This window comes from Pseudorca crassidens, chromosome 3, assembly GCF_039906515.1.
Source record: "Pseudorca crassidens isolate mPseCra1 chromosome 3, mPseCra1.hap1, whole genome shotgun sequence".
NCBI lineage: Eukaryota > Metazoa > Chordata > Mammalia > Artiodactyla > Delphinidae > Pseudorca > Pseudorca crassidens.
In genome coordinates this window covers 16,685,202-16,704,191 of record NC_090298.1, presented here as the reverse complement: position 1 = coordinate 16,704,191, position 18,990 = coordinate 16,685,202, and the positions used below count along the sequence as shown (strand labels likewise).

Here is an 18,990-nt window from a genome sequence, read left to right as displayed (position 1 = left end):
AAGTGTCATTACCAATTATGGCTACAGAAACTAATCAAAATCATCTCCCTGACTTGGGCCACCTCATTCTACCAAGTTTAGTACTCACATATGATGGTATGAAAAAAGAATCAAGTGATATTTAGGGGTAAACAAATCTGCTATGAAAAGTAGTTTGGGGGAGTATGTTAGGAGTCAGTACATAATGTATTCAAATGCAAGTTGTATGTCAGTTTTAGTTATGAAAACTCAAAGCCCCTGAGTACTCTAAGCACTGGAATGATAATATAAGTAAGTAAATATAATATAGGAGAAAACAAAGAGAAAACTGTTTCCACAAATTTGAATTCCTTTATGAATAGAATAAATTACTGACACAATAAATTCATTATAATTTTCTTATATAAAAAGAAGCACTTGGGTTTAAAATCCTGGCCAGACTTAAAGAGAAGAAAAAGACATATACTAACCAAGAATAAAATATTCATTAGAATAAAGACATCTCAAAAATACTACAATTAATTCATTTTATTCCAGACTATGTAATCAAACTTGAAAATACCAGAAATCATTTATAATATAATTTTGAACAAAGGACAAGCTCTGTACCCCTCTCTCTCTCTCTCTCTCTTTTTTTTTTTAATAACACCATGGCTCTATCATATTATATTTTCCCAGATGAACCACTGAAAGAAGTACTACCCTGTTATACATGTATGGTTTGATATACTGTGGGAGACTCATTTGAATATGCTTATTTGCCTGCCAGTTCGTAAATAGGGATTTAATTCTCAAATTTATATGTATGATTATTATCTTCATTTATTCTCTTCAAATAAATTTGGCCTTGGGATTTTGGGGGAAACATTTAATTTGTTTTTCAAACTTTAAAATTATTCTCAAGCAAAATTAGGTGTTTGGTATTATTAGGAGCAGTAAGTTGATTTTTAAAAATATTTAAAAATTATTTTCCTAGTGAGACTATTACTATTTCCTAGTGAGACTATTATTATGAAGATTCACTTAACCCAGTGCCACATTATCACTCTCACAGAGATTATTCTTTTGTTCATCCACATAAGAATTGTTTACAGAGTATCTGCTGTGTGCCATTTGCTCCAGAAACCTCTACTGAACAAACATGATTGTAAAGAAATTCATTAGGAGTGTACCTTCTCATTCATGCTTCCACATTCTTCTCTGAATTGATTTGAATTTGCCTTTGACTAAAGGGACCATATGTCTGTATTTGTCCTGATGTCCTGATGTAATTATAAACGAAATCCCCTTCCACCCTTAAAAAGTGTCCCAGATTGTACGGCTATTTATAAATTGATCTTTATAATAAATAGTTATGTAACAAATCTAGGAATCATTTGTCACTGACAAGTAACTCTCTTTGTCTAGAAAAAGAGAAAGATGTAAAACTCTAAATTCAAACTTACCTAGTATCTATATTTTGAATCAACACATATATATCAGGAATATTTTCTTAAATTCGGGGAAATAAACAAATAAAAGCTATCATAATAATAAACCCAGCATAATCCACTATGTTTCATTAGGCAAATATGATACTGATATTGGTGAAGGATATAAATTACCTCCATACTTCGATAATAGTATTGATCACATTCTTCCTGTTATACATGCACATAAAGTCCCTTGGCATTAACTACCAACCATTTCAACATAAGGAAAATAATTTATTGACAAAAGTAAGAAATTTTACTATAATAAATTAGGCAGTCTGTAGAAATAGATGTTTTGATCTAGAACAGCCTCCTCAGTTAATCATAAAGATGAGCAGAAGTATATAGTGGATGATAAATATAAACCTCTGGGTAGAATGGAGTGCATTATTTGAGGATACTGCTTGGGCCACTGAATTAGAAAGCTGTAGGCTGGATTTACACTAAAATAAACAGTGAGGTATTAAATGCATATTGATGGCATTCAGTGAAATGTTTCTTTGTTGTTGTTTGTTTGTTTCTTTTTCCCAAAAAGAAAGTATAAGCAACGTGAATGGGAAACTACTGTATTCTGTAGCAGAGCATTTATGAAGCAGAGCCACATACAGCATCAGCATTTCATTTTCTGCTTTTTCTGTAATCACTCCCTTTCCAACACAGTGACTCACTAATTCCCCATGTCTACTATAATCTCCCTATTGCATTTCCCCATTACTTAGGCAGTATCCTCTTATTCCATACTTTTCCAGATGATTCCCTGACCCTCCCTAAAGATGTTTTGTCTCTTTTTTCTTTATTCCCACAGGTTCCCACTTGCCTCTTGTATGCAAAATTAGCTTCTTCCCAGTACACTGTGACCACCTCTTTCCACATATGGTAGATTTCCCTCTCATAATTATCCTTTCCACTTCTGGCTTGAATATCTATTCCTCTTTCTCTCTACATTTTCAAGTCTTAAAATCACATATACACTATGATATCTAGTTCAAATACAGGCAAAGCTTATCTGTATTGTTTATGGGTATACATAAAAAGGGGTTAAACTATAAAGAGAAGCAAGGAAACAATAAAAGAAAAAGAAGTTATTTTTTAGAGGGGAAGGGTAAAAGGGTGGATTCGAAAGTGTCAGGTATGTTCTTTATCAGAGAATAGGTAACCCGGTGTTCGCTTGCTTTCTGACCATTTGTTAAAGCTTACACATAATCAGTATTTCCAGGTAAAATACAGTTTACAGACATAAATAAATAGACAAAATACAGTATAGAAATGTGAGTTTTGTATAAAACATATATATCTGTAGGAGTTTCTGTGTGTGTGTATGTATACACATACACCTACAGATATATTACATGGGACACACTTAAGCTATATATATGTATAAGCTATAATATACTTTCGAGATGTATATATATACACACTTATGCTATAATACGTATAGCATAAATATGTCCTATACATAATATTGGGACAAATATCTAATATATATACTTAATGTGTTCATAAAATATTTGCACATTGCATGAGACATACTTAATTGTATATTACACATATATATGTATGTGTACACATACACATATTATATATAGTATGTAATATGTACGAATACATATATTATACATGTATTTTTGTTGTGTTTCATCTCATATTATACATATATAATACATATATTTTTTCTGTTGTTATTCATATCAAATTTACATTTAATTAAGTGTCCTGCATTATTTGCTAAATCTAACAACCCTACATTCCATTTGAATATACCTCTCTGATTATTATATTATAAGGAATGTTTTAAATACTAGTGAACCTTATAATTGTTATCATAAAGCCTAAATTATCAGCTAACCAAGAAGCAAACAGTCTGTAGAGATGAAGTAAAGGGTATTGGGCCTAATGACATAAAGTAGAAATATCTTTCTATTTAGTAATGGTTTAATACCATCAAATAGAGTAATCTGAAACTATTGAAAAACCACCAACGCAAAATACCCAAGACCTATTTCTATTAATTTATTCAACGGCTACAACATTATTGATAATAAGAACCTATTCACTGCTTTTGGCTAAGTTGCCCTAAGACACATGGCCAACAGGTCACTCAGTTCCTCGTTCTATATTTTTAAAATAATGAAGTTTAATATGGTAATGGAAACATCATCATCTTTGGTGTGAAAAGTCATAAACTACAGCCCAAGGTTTTCCACCTGCCATTTGTGTGGTCTTACAGTTACATGGTATTTACTCATGTAATCTCTCCTGAGTCTCAGTTTCCTCATTTTAAAAATGAGGAAATCCCCAGCTCTGCTTTGAGGATTAAGTTAAAAAGTTATGTAAAGAGCATTGTGTAAACAAAAAAATTCCTATGAAACCTAAATTATGTACAAATAAAATAACATCTTGGGGGCTTCCCTGGTGGAACAGTGGTTGAGAGTCTGCCTGCTAATGCAGGGGACACGGGTTTGAGCCCTGGTCTGGAAGGATCCCACATGCCACGGAGCAACTAGGCCCGTGAGCCACAACTAATGAGCCTGCACTTCTGGATCCTGTGCTCCGCAACAAAAGAGGCCTCGATAGTGAGAGGTCCGCGCACCGCGATGAAGAATGGCCCCCATTTGCCACAACTAGGGAGAGCCCTTGCACAGAAACGAAGACCCAACACAGCAAAAATAAATAAATTAATTAAAAAAAAATAACATCTTTTGCAGCTTGATAGATAAGTGCAATAATTAATGCCTGATAATATTATTCTAAAGGATAATGAACAAACAAGGTGTACCATGTAAAATATTCCTGCTTTGATTTTCTACAAAGCATCAAAAGGAAAGAGTTAATTATAGGGTCTCCTTCTTCCTATTTTACAAAAAACTTAAAATATCCTGCCTTTAGTGTACTCCTTAGAAGGATAAGTATCTATAGATTGACTCCCACACAGAATTATTTTTCCAGTCAAAATTTCATATTGCTTTTCCATCATCTGTTTCCCTGACTGAACGATTAGACTTCATCACTGGTCACGAATCCTGAAGCCATAGCCTGGCAAATGAGAATATCACAGAGTTCTCCAGAAGATCAGCGATTCCCAATGTTTTGTAGAGATAGATAGTCATTTTCTACATTCTTCAAGATGTTAAAATCTCTTGTGGTGGTATTCACAGAGTGCAGAGATCAGGGCTGTGTTACAACGTAAGCCTAAATGGAATGTAGCTGATGATAGTGGCTGGGAATTGCTGATGTCCAATCTCCAAGAATGCCCTTCTTCTTTTTCTAACCCTTCATCCTCTTTCCATTTTTCCTTAGCAATTGTAGTACTTTTCATCACCCTGAGACGCAGCAAAAAAGAGCCCCTGATCATTTCAGAGGAGGACGTGCGGGAGAACGTGGTCACCTATGATGACGAGGGGGGCGGCGAGGAAGACACCGAGGCCTTTGACATCACAGCCTTGAGGAATCCGTCTGCTGCCGAGGAGCTCAAGCACCGGAGAGATATCAGACCGGAAATGAAACTCACCCCCAGGCACCAGACGTTTTCCACCCTGGAAAGTATAGATGTTCAGGAGTTTATTAAGCAAAGACTGGCTGAAGCCGACCTAGACCCCAGCGTCCCGCCTTATGACTCTCTGCAGACTTACGCCTATGAGGGTCAGAGATCAGAAGCTGGGTCCATCAGCTCGCTGGATTCAGCAACCACACAATCAGACCAGGATTATCAGTACCTTGGAGACTGGGGACCCGAGTTTAAAAAGTTAGCTGAACTCTATGGAGAAATAGAATCTGAAAGAACAACTTAGGGGGTCAATTCTTGCAACCTTCTAGAATTCGCTTCCTGAGCAAGTGGAGATATAACCTCAGCAATGGCAAGGAAGAATCTTGGAAACAGTACTAGGAACTAAGCAAGCAGAGCACAGCTACTGTAGAAACAAGTGCCCTTTTCATGATCGAAACTGGGTTATTTAATCGGAAGAAAGTCAAATTAAAAAAAAAAAAATACAGAGAAAAAGCTATTGTTCCTTGTGTATATTTTCAATTGCTCAATAAAGTCTGTGTACTGTTTAATGAAGAATTCCTGAATTAAGCCAAACAATGATATTTGTTTCAATATTTTGTGATTTCTTTTCAAAAGGAAAACTGAACAAAAAGTTTCCAAATCACTTATGACTGATTTCTAGGGGTGGTACACTGTAAAATGAAACTGGTGAAGTTAGTCACAACCTCTTCTTCCACTATTTCTGGTGGACTCTTGAGACCCACACCCTGTTTTTGTGACACATCTCATTAGCTTTGTCTCGTGTTGAAATGACACGAGATATTTCCAATATACCAGGCCACTCTGTCATGGACTTGTATGTATCTTTTTCCTTTGCCCTCCCCACTTCTTTTCTCCATATGAAATTGATGGAGCATGGGGATTTGCTGCTTGCACTATGATGTATGCAACTTCTGTGCACCAGTTGTGCACTGCTCTGAATCACGGAGACTACTGTCTCTGTCCTGCCTGTCCCCCTTTATTTTAACAGGAGAACCCCCTTTTTTAAGTGGATAGAATGAATGTTTTAAGATATACTCAGATCATCTATGTCAGGGAAAGATTTAATTTAAAAAAATACAAAAAAACCTACAAACCTTATCCTGTACAAAACATTGAGGAAATCTATACTTTTTTCCCCCGTTTGTTTTAGTGCATTTACGTCAACAATTCTGATTATTCCTGTACCTAAAATTGGTTGTCAAATATTTGATGATTGGTTTATACTTGTCTAATTTGCTTATTTTTAACATGGCAGTCATTTAAAAAAAAATGAACCTCATATGATAACTATGTAGTCTGAAAAGACTATCCTCCAACTTACATAAACTTCGTAAACTTATGATTGACTTGTCTTTATTCCACACAGAAGCTCAGACTTTCCCCATCTCACTGATTGATTAGCCCTTCATGTTTGAGACCCACAGAAAATGTGTAGGGCTTGGAGCAAAAAAATAGGAGGTTCCCACTTATTATTCTCAGACACGTCTCTTAAAGTCAGAGTCCCAAACTACAAAATAGAGATGGCAAAGATTTCCCTGCTTAACTTACAGGGTTATGTGAAGATCAATAATCATCTGTAAAAATGTTTTGCCAACTGCAAAGTGTTCTGTTATGTAAAGGCTGGCAGACACTATCATTTTCTAATTCCATTAGTTCATAATTATAGAGTTACATATATTTTGAATAAAATACTATATTACCATGGGATAATTTCATGAAACCTTCAACAGTGAATTAACTGCTAACTGGAAATATAATGTGAAAGTTTAATTCTTTTGACATTTTCCCAAATAGGCTAATTTTTTTTTCAGAATTTCTTGGGATTTTCCCCCTAAATTGCTTAGATAACAGTTTTCTGTTGTTGATATTGGTCGTGAAATAAAAATTCATAGCATAATGATCCTAGTCTCCAAAAATGACCACATTTATGTATTTTAGATTAATTGTAATTTTGAAACCCTCAAATTAAGATTTATTTTAAGGGGAAGTTTTGCCTTTGCTCTTTAAATATATTATAGAGTCTTCAAAAGTTATATGCCATTTTCTGTCTGATTCTACTGATGTGCAAAATTTTGAATTTTGCCTCTGTTCACAACTGCCCTGTGCTATTATTTTTCAATTTTGAGGTATGGGAAGTAAGTAAATTTAATTTGAATATTTCTCAATTTGTGTTTGAAGCCTGAGGAATAAAATGTAATTTAAGTTTTTAACAACATTTTAGCTTTCCAGATGCTGCTTTATCATTTTTTATATCATAATAGTATGCAGTCCAGTATAAAGCTAAATCAAAAGAGACAGGGGCTTTGGGGAACAACCTCTAGAGACCCATACTCTGATTATGCAAATGCTGGGCTACATTCACCCTGACAGAAGGATCCACATTTGAAGAATGACTGTGGATGCTGGTGCTTTGACTTTCTTATGCAAAGAGGACCAGGAAAACCAGGTTTTGGATGTCCCGTAGGTTTTTCGATTTAGATTTTTGATAAACTATTCACAGCTTTTGTTTTGTTTTGTTTTAATATTCATCTGGCAACTTCACAAGTAAAGGCTTGAAAGAGGAGAATACATGTACAAACCACTTAAACATAAAAGCCAAGGTCCTCTGCATGGTTTTGAGTATGGAAACATTTCCCTGATTTTGTGGAAAAAACACCCCAGATCCATCTGATTTTAATTACACATTTTAATGATAATGGATTGCTTCTAAGCCCCTGATATTAAATCTCATATAGAAGCAAAATGGAGCTTCTGTAGTATTGAAATAATATGTTCCTATATTGATTTATTTGAGAATTTTGTTAAGGAAAGCATTCCAAATATTATTTTTATATAAATTCTGAAATGAGGCAATTATATCATTATTATAAGTATGGACTGGGTCTCATATTTTTTAATGTGCTACTTTGGGTCAAAAAACCAATAATGATATATAAATGTTCTGCCAATGGACTGAAGTCATTTAACATTCAATACCTTGCTTTAAAAACTTCAGTTTATCAGTGTGAAAAGCTAATTCTCAAAGAGTTTAGTGGGTAAAGAGTTTGCACATACTCTGAACCCTTTCTAGCCACAGATAATCAGCTATGGAATATGTGATTCCATATGGATTCCACTATGGAATCGCTAATGTGTCTCAGCACATTTTGTAAGCCTTGGTTGATATTTACAGAAAAAATATAACTTTGAAATCAATTTACTTATTTCCAAGAGAAGAATTTTCCACAGACGGACCTTATACAATGTGGTAGCTGCTAAATTAGAGGAAATACAAACAGTTATAACTTTTTTACCCAATGGCTTTCTTAGTAGAATTTATAAATTCCAAATAACCTTTGTGCAGACGTAGGTCTTGCAGAAATTACTAAAGACCTATCATCATAAATTCTTTCTATGATAAATCTGTACATACACAGATTTGAAGGGGAAATTGAAGAGGAAATTATCCCTAAGATAAGGCTCTATGCAAAGTTATGACTTTCCCATAACCAGGTATAAGAAGGAAAATATTCTGAGAAATGGCATTCATGTAACCACACACCCATACGCACACATACACACACATATGTCTTCTTGAAGAATATTTAGAGAGTAAAAAATTATTCAAAATAGTGACTTAGATATTGATATGATCCAAATATGTGATGCATACAAAATTTAAGTACCCAGCATATGGAAGATTCAGCAAGAAATTAACGAACATTCTTTTTGGCTTTTATTTTGTGTCTAGCCTCAGCCTAACTTTCAGTGCTGTCCATGATTGAAGCTGGTTTCACAGAGCAGAAAAAAATATTAATAATAAATCAAAATTTTAGAAACGATGATTTAATGAACTCAGTGTGGCTATTAAATACTAAAAAGTGATTTGACTTAGATTCTTAGTGTACTGCAATGTAGTCAGAAGTCTGGGTCAAAGAAGGACAATGTACTAAGTACACCATTTTCAGCAATGTTGAAACCTTACATAAACGATTAGTCATTGTTTTATTTGTTCCTACAAACCTACATCCATAACTTTGATTCATTGTCCTTTTGGTTTAGCTGAATATATAGGGAAAACACAGAAATTCAGGTAGACTCATTCATGTCAGCAGCCATCAAGAAGTTCCAGGTACACTGGAACACTGGAACATGCATAGATCCAATAGGTACACTGGAACATGCATAGATCCAATATTTTTTGGTAAAAGCTTCATCTGCTTTTTAGTATGGGCAGTGCTTGATCAGCTATTCAACAAAGCAGAACTCTAAAGCTGATCATTCTGGAAAGAGGCAAGAGTACCATTTTTCAAACTCAAATTGTACTTAGCTTCAAGGTATGGTTACATTCAATTAATTTACTTGCCTTTCAATTTCAAGAATAGAACAAATCTCAGAACCGTCCTTGGTAGATATGTGACTCAAATCCTCTCTTTTTTTTACCCTTTAGGATTAAAGGCAAATCACATATTATCTGAAGGAAACAAAACCACTTCAACTTTTATATTCTACCTCATCAGCAGAAGGTAAATTTTTTTTGTAATATAGAATTAGAAATCTCATAAACCCCACAGTCAAAAGTAGCTCACAATCATTTGAAGATAACACTAGCACAGAACCCACTCTTTTTTCAAAGATTCCAAATACATCATTTTAAAATGAAAATATTAATAGCAACAGTTTTTAACATGTCAAAAGATATATTCTGCCTTTGGCTTCTACCAATGAAAGAAGTAGTGAGGAATTTTTTGTTTTGTTTTGTTTTGTTTTTGTTTTAATTAGAGATTAAAAAAACAAGTTGTGTTCTTATTTGAAGTTTGATAAAAAAAGCTTTTAGGCTAGTAAGGAATGATTACATTTATCTTCTTTGCTGAGTCTATTGAATTGAAAGATTTTTGCCCTTCTACAGAGACATCAAACCTATTTTAGTAATAATTTGTTTTTAAAGTCTTAGGTGAAAATAAATGGGAAAATAGGAATTCAAAGAATCCTGAAATGATATTCTGTGAGGAAGTCATGTGTCATTTACAGATGGAAGTGGATTCATCTGATGATTTCATCTTATTGCCCAGCAATATTACTTTCAGAAATAAAGAAATGGGCCATAACAGTTAGTGTCACCCTAATGATTTTATCAAGGCAATTTTCCTTGTGTCATAATGCACCAAATTCTTATTCTAAAACATTTATTGCCATTTTCAAAGTGCCACTTCAAATGCCTTAGTTTCAAACAGGAATTCATACAATCTAACATTGTGATTTACTGAGTAAGCTCTTCTAAACATGCATCATATGTAAGATACTATTCCAGGCACTGTGAAGGCTGTAAAAAAAAAAAGTGTCTTGGTGATAGGTGTTATCATCAATGAAATGAGAGTCTCACTTGAGAGCTAATACCTACATATAAAAAGCTATAGACAATATAATATAAAGCAAAAAGTGGCAAGTGTTCTAAAATAGGCTCAGATATATCTAGAAAAGGTTTTAGGGTCACATTAAAACTGTGTCTGTAGTATGCAAGCTTGAGGTACTCCCCAGGATGTGGGGAATAATACAAGTCCAGAGGGAGGGTGAAGCAGAGGGAGCCGTTTCAACAATTGTCCAAAAGTAGATCATTCAACATGGGATAGAGGACTCATGCAAGGCAATAATGATAACATAAGGTGTTAGGAGAAGTTAGATTTAGATTTAAGGTGATTCAATGGCACTCATCCTTTAATCAATGTCACTGAGTTTGTTTTTCTCCTAAACAGAAAAATGACCATGGCCAGACATCTCTTTTAAGAAACTCAGTCTTTCATTAATGTCTATCATTCAGTGAAGATATCTTAAAGAAATATTACAGTCATTTGTGCCTCCAGAAGGAATATTAGATTATTTTAATTATTTCCAAAAGATAATACCCATTTTAGGAATATATTTTAAGAAGGTAAAAAATGAACAAAAAGACATAGGTGATTTACATTTCAGGGTTTAATTGTTGGGTCATTTAATTTGATCAATTTATTCATCCTAATAAAAATAAATTTAAATGAGGGCAAAGGAGATACTTTTAAGAACAATATTTATTCATATACATTTATTCTTAACTGGACAAATGTGCCCATCTTCTATAATCATTTTTTTAGGTATAAAAATATTTTTGGACTAAAAAGAAATAATAACCAAATACCAAAGACCAAATTGATGCCCTATTAAAACTGAATCAGTTATTTTTAATTAGTCACAAACTTTAGTGTTTGTGACACTAGACGTCTCATACTCTAGTGTTTCGTTTTATTAAAAAATTTGCATTTGGATTTGTTTTCAAAAAGTGACTATTATAAACATGAAGATGCAATGATAGAGGTAGATTTCTTAAACCTAGAAATTCCTACTTTTAAATCTTGTTTCTCACTTTTTCTTTTTTCACATTTACTTGCTTTTTTAAAAAACAACCCTCGAAAAGCTATATTTGAGCAATTTCTATATCTCATGTATTTTTCAGAACGAATTCAAGAAAATGTTTTTCAGAAATAGAAAGCAGTTATCATGTTGTTTTCAAGGTTTAGATTTTTATCACATTTTCTCTCCCTCTGTCACTAATCATGCCCTTCCTCACCAAAAAGTTATAAAAGAAAATTGCATTCAGAAAAATACTCTGTGACAGTCACTTTCCTGTGAGCCTGTTTCCTTCCATGATGTGGTTTGGTTTTTTTAGCTCTTTCGGTCAGCACTGTGTATTTCCAATCTCCTGGAAGTCATCCTGTCTTCTGTCTTCCAAAGATAGTTGGGGGAGAAGTCATTTTTGTTCATATGAAATATGTTTCAAATATTTCAGATGGCTTGGACGATCCCTTTCATAAGCCATTGAAATTAAAAATGAAATTGAAATAGTGCTTTCCTCCTTTTAAGCATTTTTAGTATCATGTTTTAAAAGCTTAAAGTACAATTTTTAAAAAATCAGTATAATTTTATGGATACCCTTTCCTTTCCTTCAAAGAGACATTAGAAAATTATTTTCTCAGAAAAACTAACACTGAATAAGTCTCCCAAATTTCATCACCTAAGTGACATTTTTCTCTTTTCAGATGCACATAATTTCTCATTGATTCCACAATGATGATAAATGGAAGTTAGCATATCAATAAAATACTTCATGAAAATTTAGTTTTAATCATATCTTCTCATTTATGTTGTGATACGATGCTTAAGCTTCTTTTAATTTGAATTTTGCTAAATTCCCCTCAGAATATGATTTCCAAGGCATGGAAAGATTAACATTCCTTCCCTGCCTCTTACCGACATTTGTCATTTCCTTTCATTGCCCCATTTTATATTTGCTGTCCTACCATCCTTAGCTGTCTCAGATTCAGTTTGAATGAATGAATAATTCAGGGAAATGAAAGACCTGACTGGGACAAATAACTTTTTTAAAAAAAGATCAGAACTCAGCTTTCTCGATTCCTAAGCAATGTTTTGAATTAAAACATGAAACTGGAAAACATTAACAGAATATATCTATACTTAGATTAATAAGGAAAAAAAAAAACAACCAAAAACCTTAGGACTTGGAGTCCAGGATTGAGAACATGTCAGGAATCTATGACTACAACTACTTATATAAGTTTAAATGTCATTTTAAACATTGTTTAAATTCCCCTTCCATTTAAAGTAGAAATAATATCTTTATATTTACCTCACAGAATTGATATGAATACCAGATGTAATCTTGTGTTTGAAACACAGAAATGAGTAAGGTTCTTGGCAAATTATTTTTTTATTATCATGGTTTCTTTTCTGTTCCTCAACCTTCCCCATCTTCTGGCTTCAGAAAATTGTGACTTGGGCTATAAATTACAGGTATGAAGGCTTTGCAAAATTTCAACACAGACTAAGCATGGTGATGTATTCCCCACCCAAGCAGGCAAAGAATAGAACGATCTACTATAGCCATTTGATCCTTCTTTTCACCATGCAGAGGACAAAGGAAATTACTATCTCATTTCACTATGTGTCTTTGATTTCCTTTAATAACTTTAGTACATAAAAGTCTAAATATAAGATTAAACTAATAAATTAGAATTGTGTTATAACTTAATACTCTTCTGTGTTTCAGAATCTTTTTTTCATGAAAATCAGTTTCTCTTGTTGATATAATTATTTTAAAACTTTTTTAAAAAGAATTTTTCTGATTTTTTAAGAAGACATAGAATTGAAATGTTTAGAGCAAGGTTATATGGAGGTTCATAAAAACTCTGAAAATTCAAGAGAAACAAAACTCATTAGCATAACCATGAAGAACATTTTTCATTATTAAGGAAGCACACTTCTATGATATCTGAGAGCTCTTTGCGTGGTGTTACAGGGATTCTATCATGAATAATAACACCATATTATTATATAATAATTAATAAACACCAAAATATAATAAATACACAAGTGTCATGTAGTGCTTGGAAATTCTTAAATAGAATAGACGTGATGCAGGACCTAGAAGAAAACCTGGCATTTCCTTCAAATTCCATTTTTTCCTCCAATTTATCCACAACCTTAAAATACCAGGGTGTTAATTTTAATTGAAACATTATTTACTGTGATAGAGTTATATCTGTAATAGAGAAGAGAATCTATTCTCCAATTTCAATTAAAGAAGAATGTTCCTATTTTAGGAAACATTGAACAAAATAAAAATGATTTCCTCAGAGGCTAATCCTTCACCTGCCAGACAATAAAACTTCATATTCCACATACAGGAAAAGAAACACTTGTTTTCATAAAACAAAACTTCCTTTTGAGGAAATTGACATCAGTGAAATTTTATTAACACACAGTAATTTAAGAATATTAAGACGGATCTTGGACTTCCCTGGCAGTCCAGTGGTTAAGACTCCGTGCTTCCACTGCAGGGCATGCAGGTTCCATCCCTGGTCAGGGAACTAAGATCCCACATGCCACATGGCGTAGCCAAAAAAAAAAAAAAAAAAAAAATTAAGACAGGTCTTATTGGAAACAAGAATACATTCTGAGAAAATTTCTTCTTTTCTCTATATCCCCATCACATGCCAGCCCACTTCTGTTAAATGTCAGTCTAATCTCCTTGTTTACTGACAGGGTAGAAATCCCTGCATAAGACACATAACAGAATTCCACAACTTTCCCTTTTTCTCTCCCAAATCTTATTTTGTTTCAACAAACAAATTTGACATCTAGAACTCTTCATCAATCCCTTTGAAGTCTACATCCATAGCTACTTATTTTTCTGTCAGTTAGTTAAAGGATTGTTCTCTCAAACTTTCATTCAGCCTTTACACAGAAAAGACTGTTGAAGAAGTTCCAAAAAAAAAGCAACGGACCAAAAAACAAAAAAGTTTGTGTTGGTGAAATTGTACAGGTTCCTAGAGTGTTACTCCCTGGCACAATCACTGCTTTTTTGCCAGTGGTTTCTTTTTTTTTTTTTTTTAACATCTTTATTAGAGTATAATTGCTTTACAATGGTGTGTTAGTTTCTGCTTTATAACAAAGTGAATCAGTTATACATATACATATGTTCCCATATCTCTTCCCTCTTGCATCTCCCTCCCTCCCACCCTCCCTCCAGGCGGTGGCACACTTGAAGTCCAAAGGCATTCTGCTGAAGAACTACGCTTGCTCTAGAAGGCTGGTCTTTTTGTTCTACTCACGTCTTTAAATAATTAGATTGTGGAGGGAAACCTGCTTGCTCAGAGTTCACCAATTTAAATGTTAATCTCATCTAAAAACACCCTCAACTTTGACACATAACCTTAACCATCACCATGGGTACCAGATTTTGTCAAAGGCTTTTCCAGATCAGTTGATATGAGTACATGGCTTTTCTTCTTTAGCCTGTTGATATGGAAGATTCCATTAATTGATTTCCAAATGTTGAAACAGTTTTGGAAAATAATGATAAATTCCACTTGGTCTTGGTGTGGAAATTATTTGTACTGCTGTATAATAAAGACTTTGTTTAATCTTTGTCTTGTGTTCCTGGGATGAAGCTTCTAAACCTTTAGCATGTCCTGAGTGATAGAAGTGTCTTTGTTATTCATAGTGGGCCCCTGAAATCATCCCTTAGTTTATGCTAATGAGATAACTTATGGTGGATCCCCAATAGTTTCAAGTTGAGTAAAGGGTGAAAGCTGACCATGCCAGGAAAACCAACTATGTGATTTGAATGTTGGATCTTTGAGCCAGGTGATTTCAGCCCAAACTCAGAGGTGTAGACGGGGGCTAGAATGAAGTACAGTCATTTAGACAATAATTCAATCAATTGTACCTGCATAATGAGGCCCAATAAAAACTCTGGATATCAAACTTATTTGAGCTTTCTGGTTGGTAAACACAGGGATGGGTCAGGAGGGTAAATTTCTTAATAGACATGTCTATTAAAATTGTTTCTTTCTCCTTGTGTCAGTTTCAGTAGTTTATATCTTTTGAGGAACTGTTCATTTCATTTAATTTGTTGAGCTGTTTACAGTATTCCTTTATTATCTGTATAATATCTCGCTCAGCTTACATCAGTCTTCTTTTCTTGCATGTTGTCTACTTTTTCCATTAGTACCCTTACCTATTAATTATAATTATTTCATATTCTAAAAACAGTCATCTTTAAGTCTAATTTGATGCTTCCTTGGTCCCTTCAGGCTGTGTTTTGTCCTTGTCTTTCAACATGTCTAGTAACTTTAGGTTGAAAGCCTGATATGGTTAGTCAGGTAAGTGGGGCTTATATTATGAGGTTTAATGATCTTCTAGCTACAATTTGAACACTGTTTAATGTTTGTGTTACCTGCACATGCCAGAGAATTCATAATCCTCTATTGTCCTTGTTTTTGTCTTTCCTGTTGTCCTGAACTCCTCCTTCAATAGATCTGTGCCTCACCGCTCTTTTGGTTGTAATCCACTGTTTCCGTTGTATATAATACACTGTAGCCCTGTTGATATGATGGTAAGAAGTGGGGAAAGGGAAGTACCCTATAATCTCGTGATTAAATCTATGCATTTTAGTTTTCCTGTGTCCTTGGGCTGTGATTTTTTTTTCACAAGTGCTTCTCAGTTTACACCCTCTCTAAGTCTTAGCCTAGAGATGAAGTCTCTTCCCTTAGGTGGAATAATGCTCTGATAAAGCCTTTTTCTCATTTCCCTTGTTACAAAGAAAAAACTATGTTTATTTCTCAGTGGTTGATTTCCCCTCACCTTGCTGGAGCCAGAAGGAAATCTTTCTTGACTCTTTGATGCAAGAACTTAATGGAATTCTTATAAGTAACTTAATTGTGGGCCCCCTCGATCTTGAGGCCCCAGGATTTTTTCATGCTCACACTAGTCCACAATGAGCCTCTAGCAATTGGTCAAAATTACCACTCAACTGTCCCTATCAGTTTTGACCCCAATGGCCTCTGATCTAGGCAAGCAAATCTTGGCTGTTATTCTGTGTATTTGCGTTTCTTTCTAGATTTCTGTGTGGCAGTTCTTCCTAAGGCCTCATTTCTCTGATAGGTTCAAGAAAATTCATTGATTTTTAGTTTATTGAGTTTTTTTTTCTTCTTCTTCTTGTAAGGATGGGATTGGTGACTTCCAAAATTTTCGTATGTGAAGGCTGAAACCAAGAATGGTCATTTTTAATACATTCATTCTATTATCATGCATTTAATAAGCCTTTTTATTTAGTTGAATATATTGATTCCATATGCTCATTTGTATCTTTTTTATTTCCAGAATCTTTCATCTTCCATTCTTTGAGGTGACCCTGCTAATTTCTGAAGAGAAGGGACAACTGTCACCACAAATTCTGACCAAATTGCAGAGCTGTGAGTAAAATAAATGATTGTTGCTATTGTAAAGCACTGACTTTGAAGTGATTCATTATGAATTAGTAAAAAACTAGAATACCTAGGTTAAGGGAAGATTTTTGTCATTGTTGTCTTATCCAGTACTAGAATTACTATCAACTAGGAACTATCTCAAACTAAATAATCTGATGACACTTGCATTTGGAGTCCTTTTTCAGCCTTGTATTATGGCTAGGATGTGTTTACCAATTCTTAGAGGAAAATTGTCATTGATCTTACTTCGTCCTCTTAGATCCAGACCCCAAAATGTGATGGGCTGCTCTCTTTTCTGTCTCCTTTTACAGTGTGATTTTCTAAATTCTCACTTTTATTGATGTTTCACTTTTCTTGCTCCTAGACATATGAGGAGGTTTCTAATCTGAAGTCCCAACTTTCATGAGCCTGTAAGCTTTTTCTTTTGTCTCCCTATATATGTGTGTATATATATATATATATATATATATATATATATATATATATATATATATATTTCTTTTTTTTTAAATTTATTTTTGGCTGCATTGGGTCTTTGTTGCTGCGCACAGGCTTTCTCTAGTTGCGGCGAGCAGGGGCTACTCTTCGTTTGCAGTGCGTGGTCTTCTCATCGCGGTAGCTTCTCTTGTTGCAGAGCAGGGCTCTAGGTATGCAGGCTTCAGTAGTTGTGGCACGTGGGCTCAGTAGTTGTGGATCACGGGCTTAATTGCTTCATGGAATGTGGGATCTTCCCAGACCAGGGCTTGAACCCACGTCCCCTGTGTTGGCAAGCAGACTCTTAATCACTGCGCCACCAGGGAAGTCCCTCCCTATAGTTTTTTTAAAGCATAATTTCCAGGCCAGAAAGCCCATGGAACCACTGCTGACTAGACAGCTTGCTTTCCTTTCTGGATTCATGCTTTTTCATTGTTTGGGACCCATGAAAATTCCCTTTATATAATTGTCTGCTCAGCTGTATCTTTTAAAAGTATGTCTGTATTTTATCAAATATTTGAATTGTTTTCCACAAAGAGGCTTTCTTGTTTTTTAAGATATCATATGCCCTTGTTGCCAGAAAGAGAATTAGTTTGCATTTCTACACTCTTCTTAAGTTCTTATTTTAGAACAATTCTCTAAAGGCTAGTAACAAATCATGCCAGATATATCTCAAAAAAAAAAAAGAACAAAAAAAAAAACAACAAACACACACACAAATCAGTTGTTATTGTATTACACCTCAAATAAAAGGAAATAAGTGAAAAGGATATGGTGAACCATGTTCAATCATTTTTAGATTGAGAATATATTCACTGCCATCACTTGCTTCTGTTTTTTAATTTGGAACGTTCATTTAGTGAGGATCTTTGGGGGTCATGAAGGAATTTGTGTTTGCAGGAGTTTATTGCTATCACTCATAGGAAAAATTCTTACCAAAGCTCACACATCTCTTGGGTGTATTCTCTTTACTTAAGAATCCATGTAAATTTTGCTTTCACAAAAGGAGGGTGAAGGTTCAGCTTTGAACCCCCTCTTATTTCATCCACTTAATTTCTTCATGTGTTGAATATATGTGCACATACACGCACAAACACACACACATATAAAATTAGAATTACTGTTTTCAACCACAAATCCCTGCTAAACCATAGAAATAAATACATTTGTATTTTCATTCATTAAAATAATTCACAGAATTACCTAGTCATGTATTTTTAACTTCTAGGTATTTAATATCTTAGGTCACATTTTTAATATCTTAGGTCACCTTTAATATCTTTAGGTCACATTTTATAAATTATATATTTATAATTTACTATATTATGATCTGGGAATATGACTTTAATTTTTGAATATTTAAAATATTATAACCGAATGGTCTGATAAATATTCTTTTAAATATTACATGGATATGCAAGAATATTTATTCTGAGTTCAAGGGATGCAATGTTTTATATTGAAAAGAATTCTGATACCAAATAGTTTATTATTTTCTTCGTGTTTTCATAGTTTATTCTGTCTCTCTGACATCTTAGATTTTGTTGAATTCAAGATGTTTATAGGGAATGTCTAAGTTTGCATTGTTTTTCACTGCTCAAGTCTTTCAAACTGAAGACATGTGTATTTCTCCAACTTGTCAGTATTGCCTTCCATTATTTAACTGTTTCTCTCTTCCATCTGCTCCTTTTCTTATCATAACAATATTTTTATTAATACATAAGTTATTGAAACTCTT

General features: G+C 33.8%; 1 protein-coding gene across 5 annotated transcripts in view; it reads left to right on the top strand.

Annotated features, from left to right (window-relative positions):
- Positions 1-12,497, top strand: part of CDH18 (cadherin 18) — a 1,032,515-nt gene extending 1,020,018 nt beyond the window's left edge. For 3 of the 5 annotated variants that reach the window (XM_067730423.1, XM_067730424.1, XM_067730422.1), the window contains one exon: positions 4,749-12,497. In XM_067730423.1, the coding sequence (XP_067586524.1) occupies positions 4,749-5,239 (491 nt within the window). In that variant the 3' untranslated portion in view covers positions 5,240-12,497. The remainder of the gene's footprint in view (positions 1-4,748) is intronic. The other 2 variants (XM_067730426.1, XM_067730425.1) reach the window with 1 other exon arrangement.
- Positions 12,498-18,990: the final 6,493 nt, after the last annotated feature.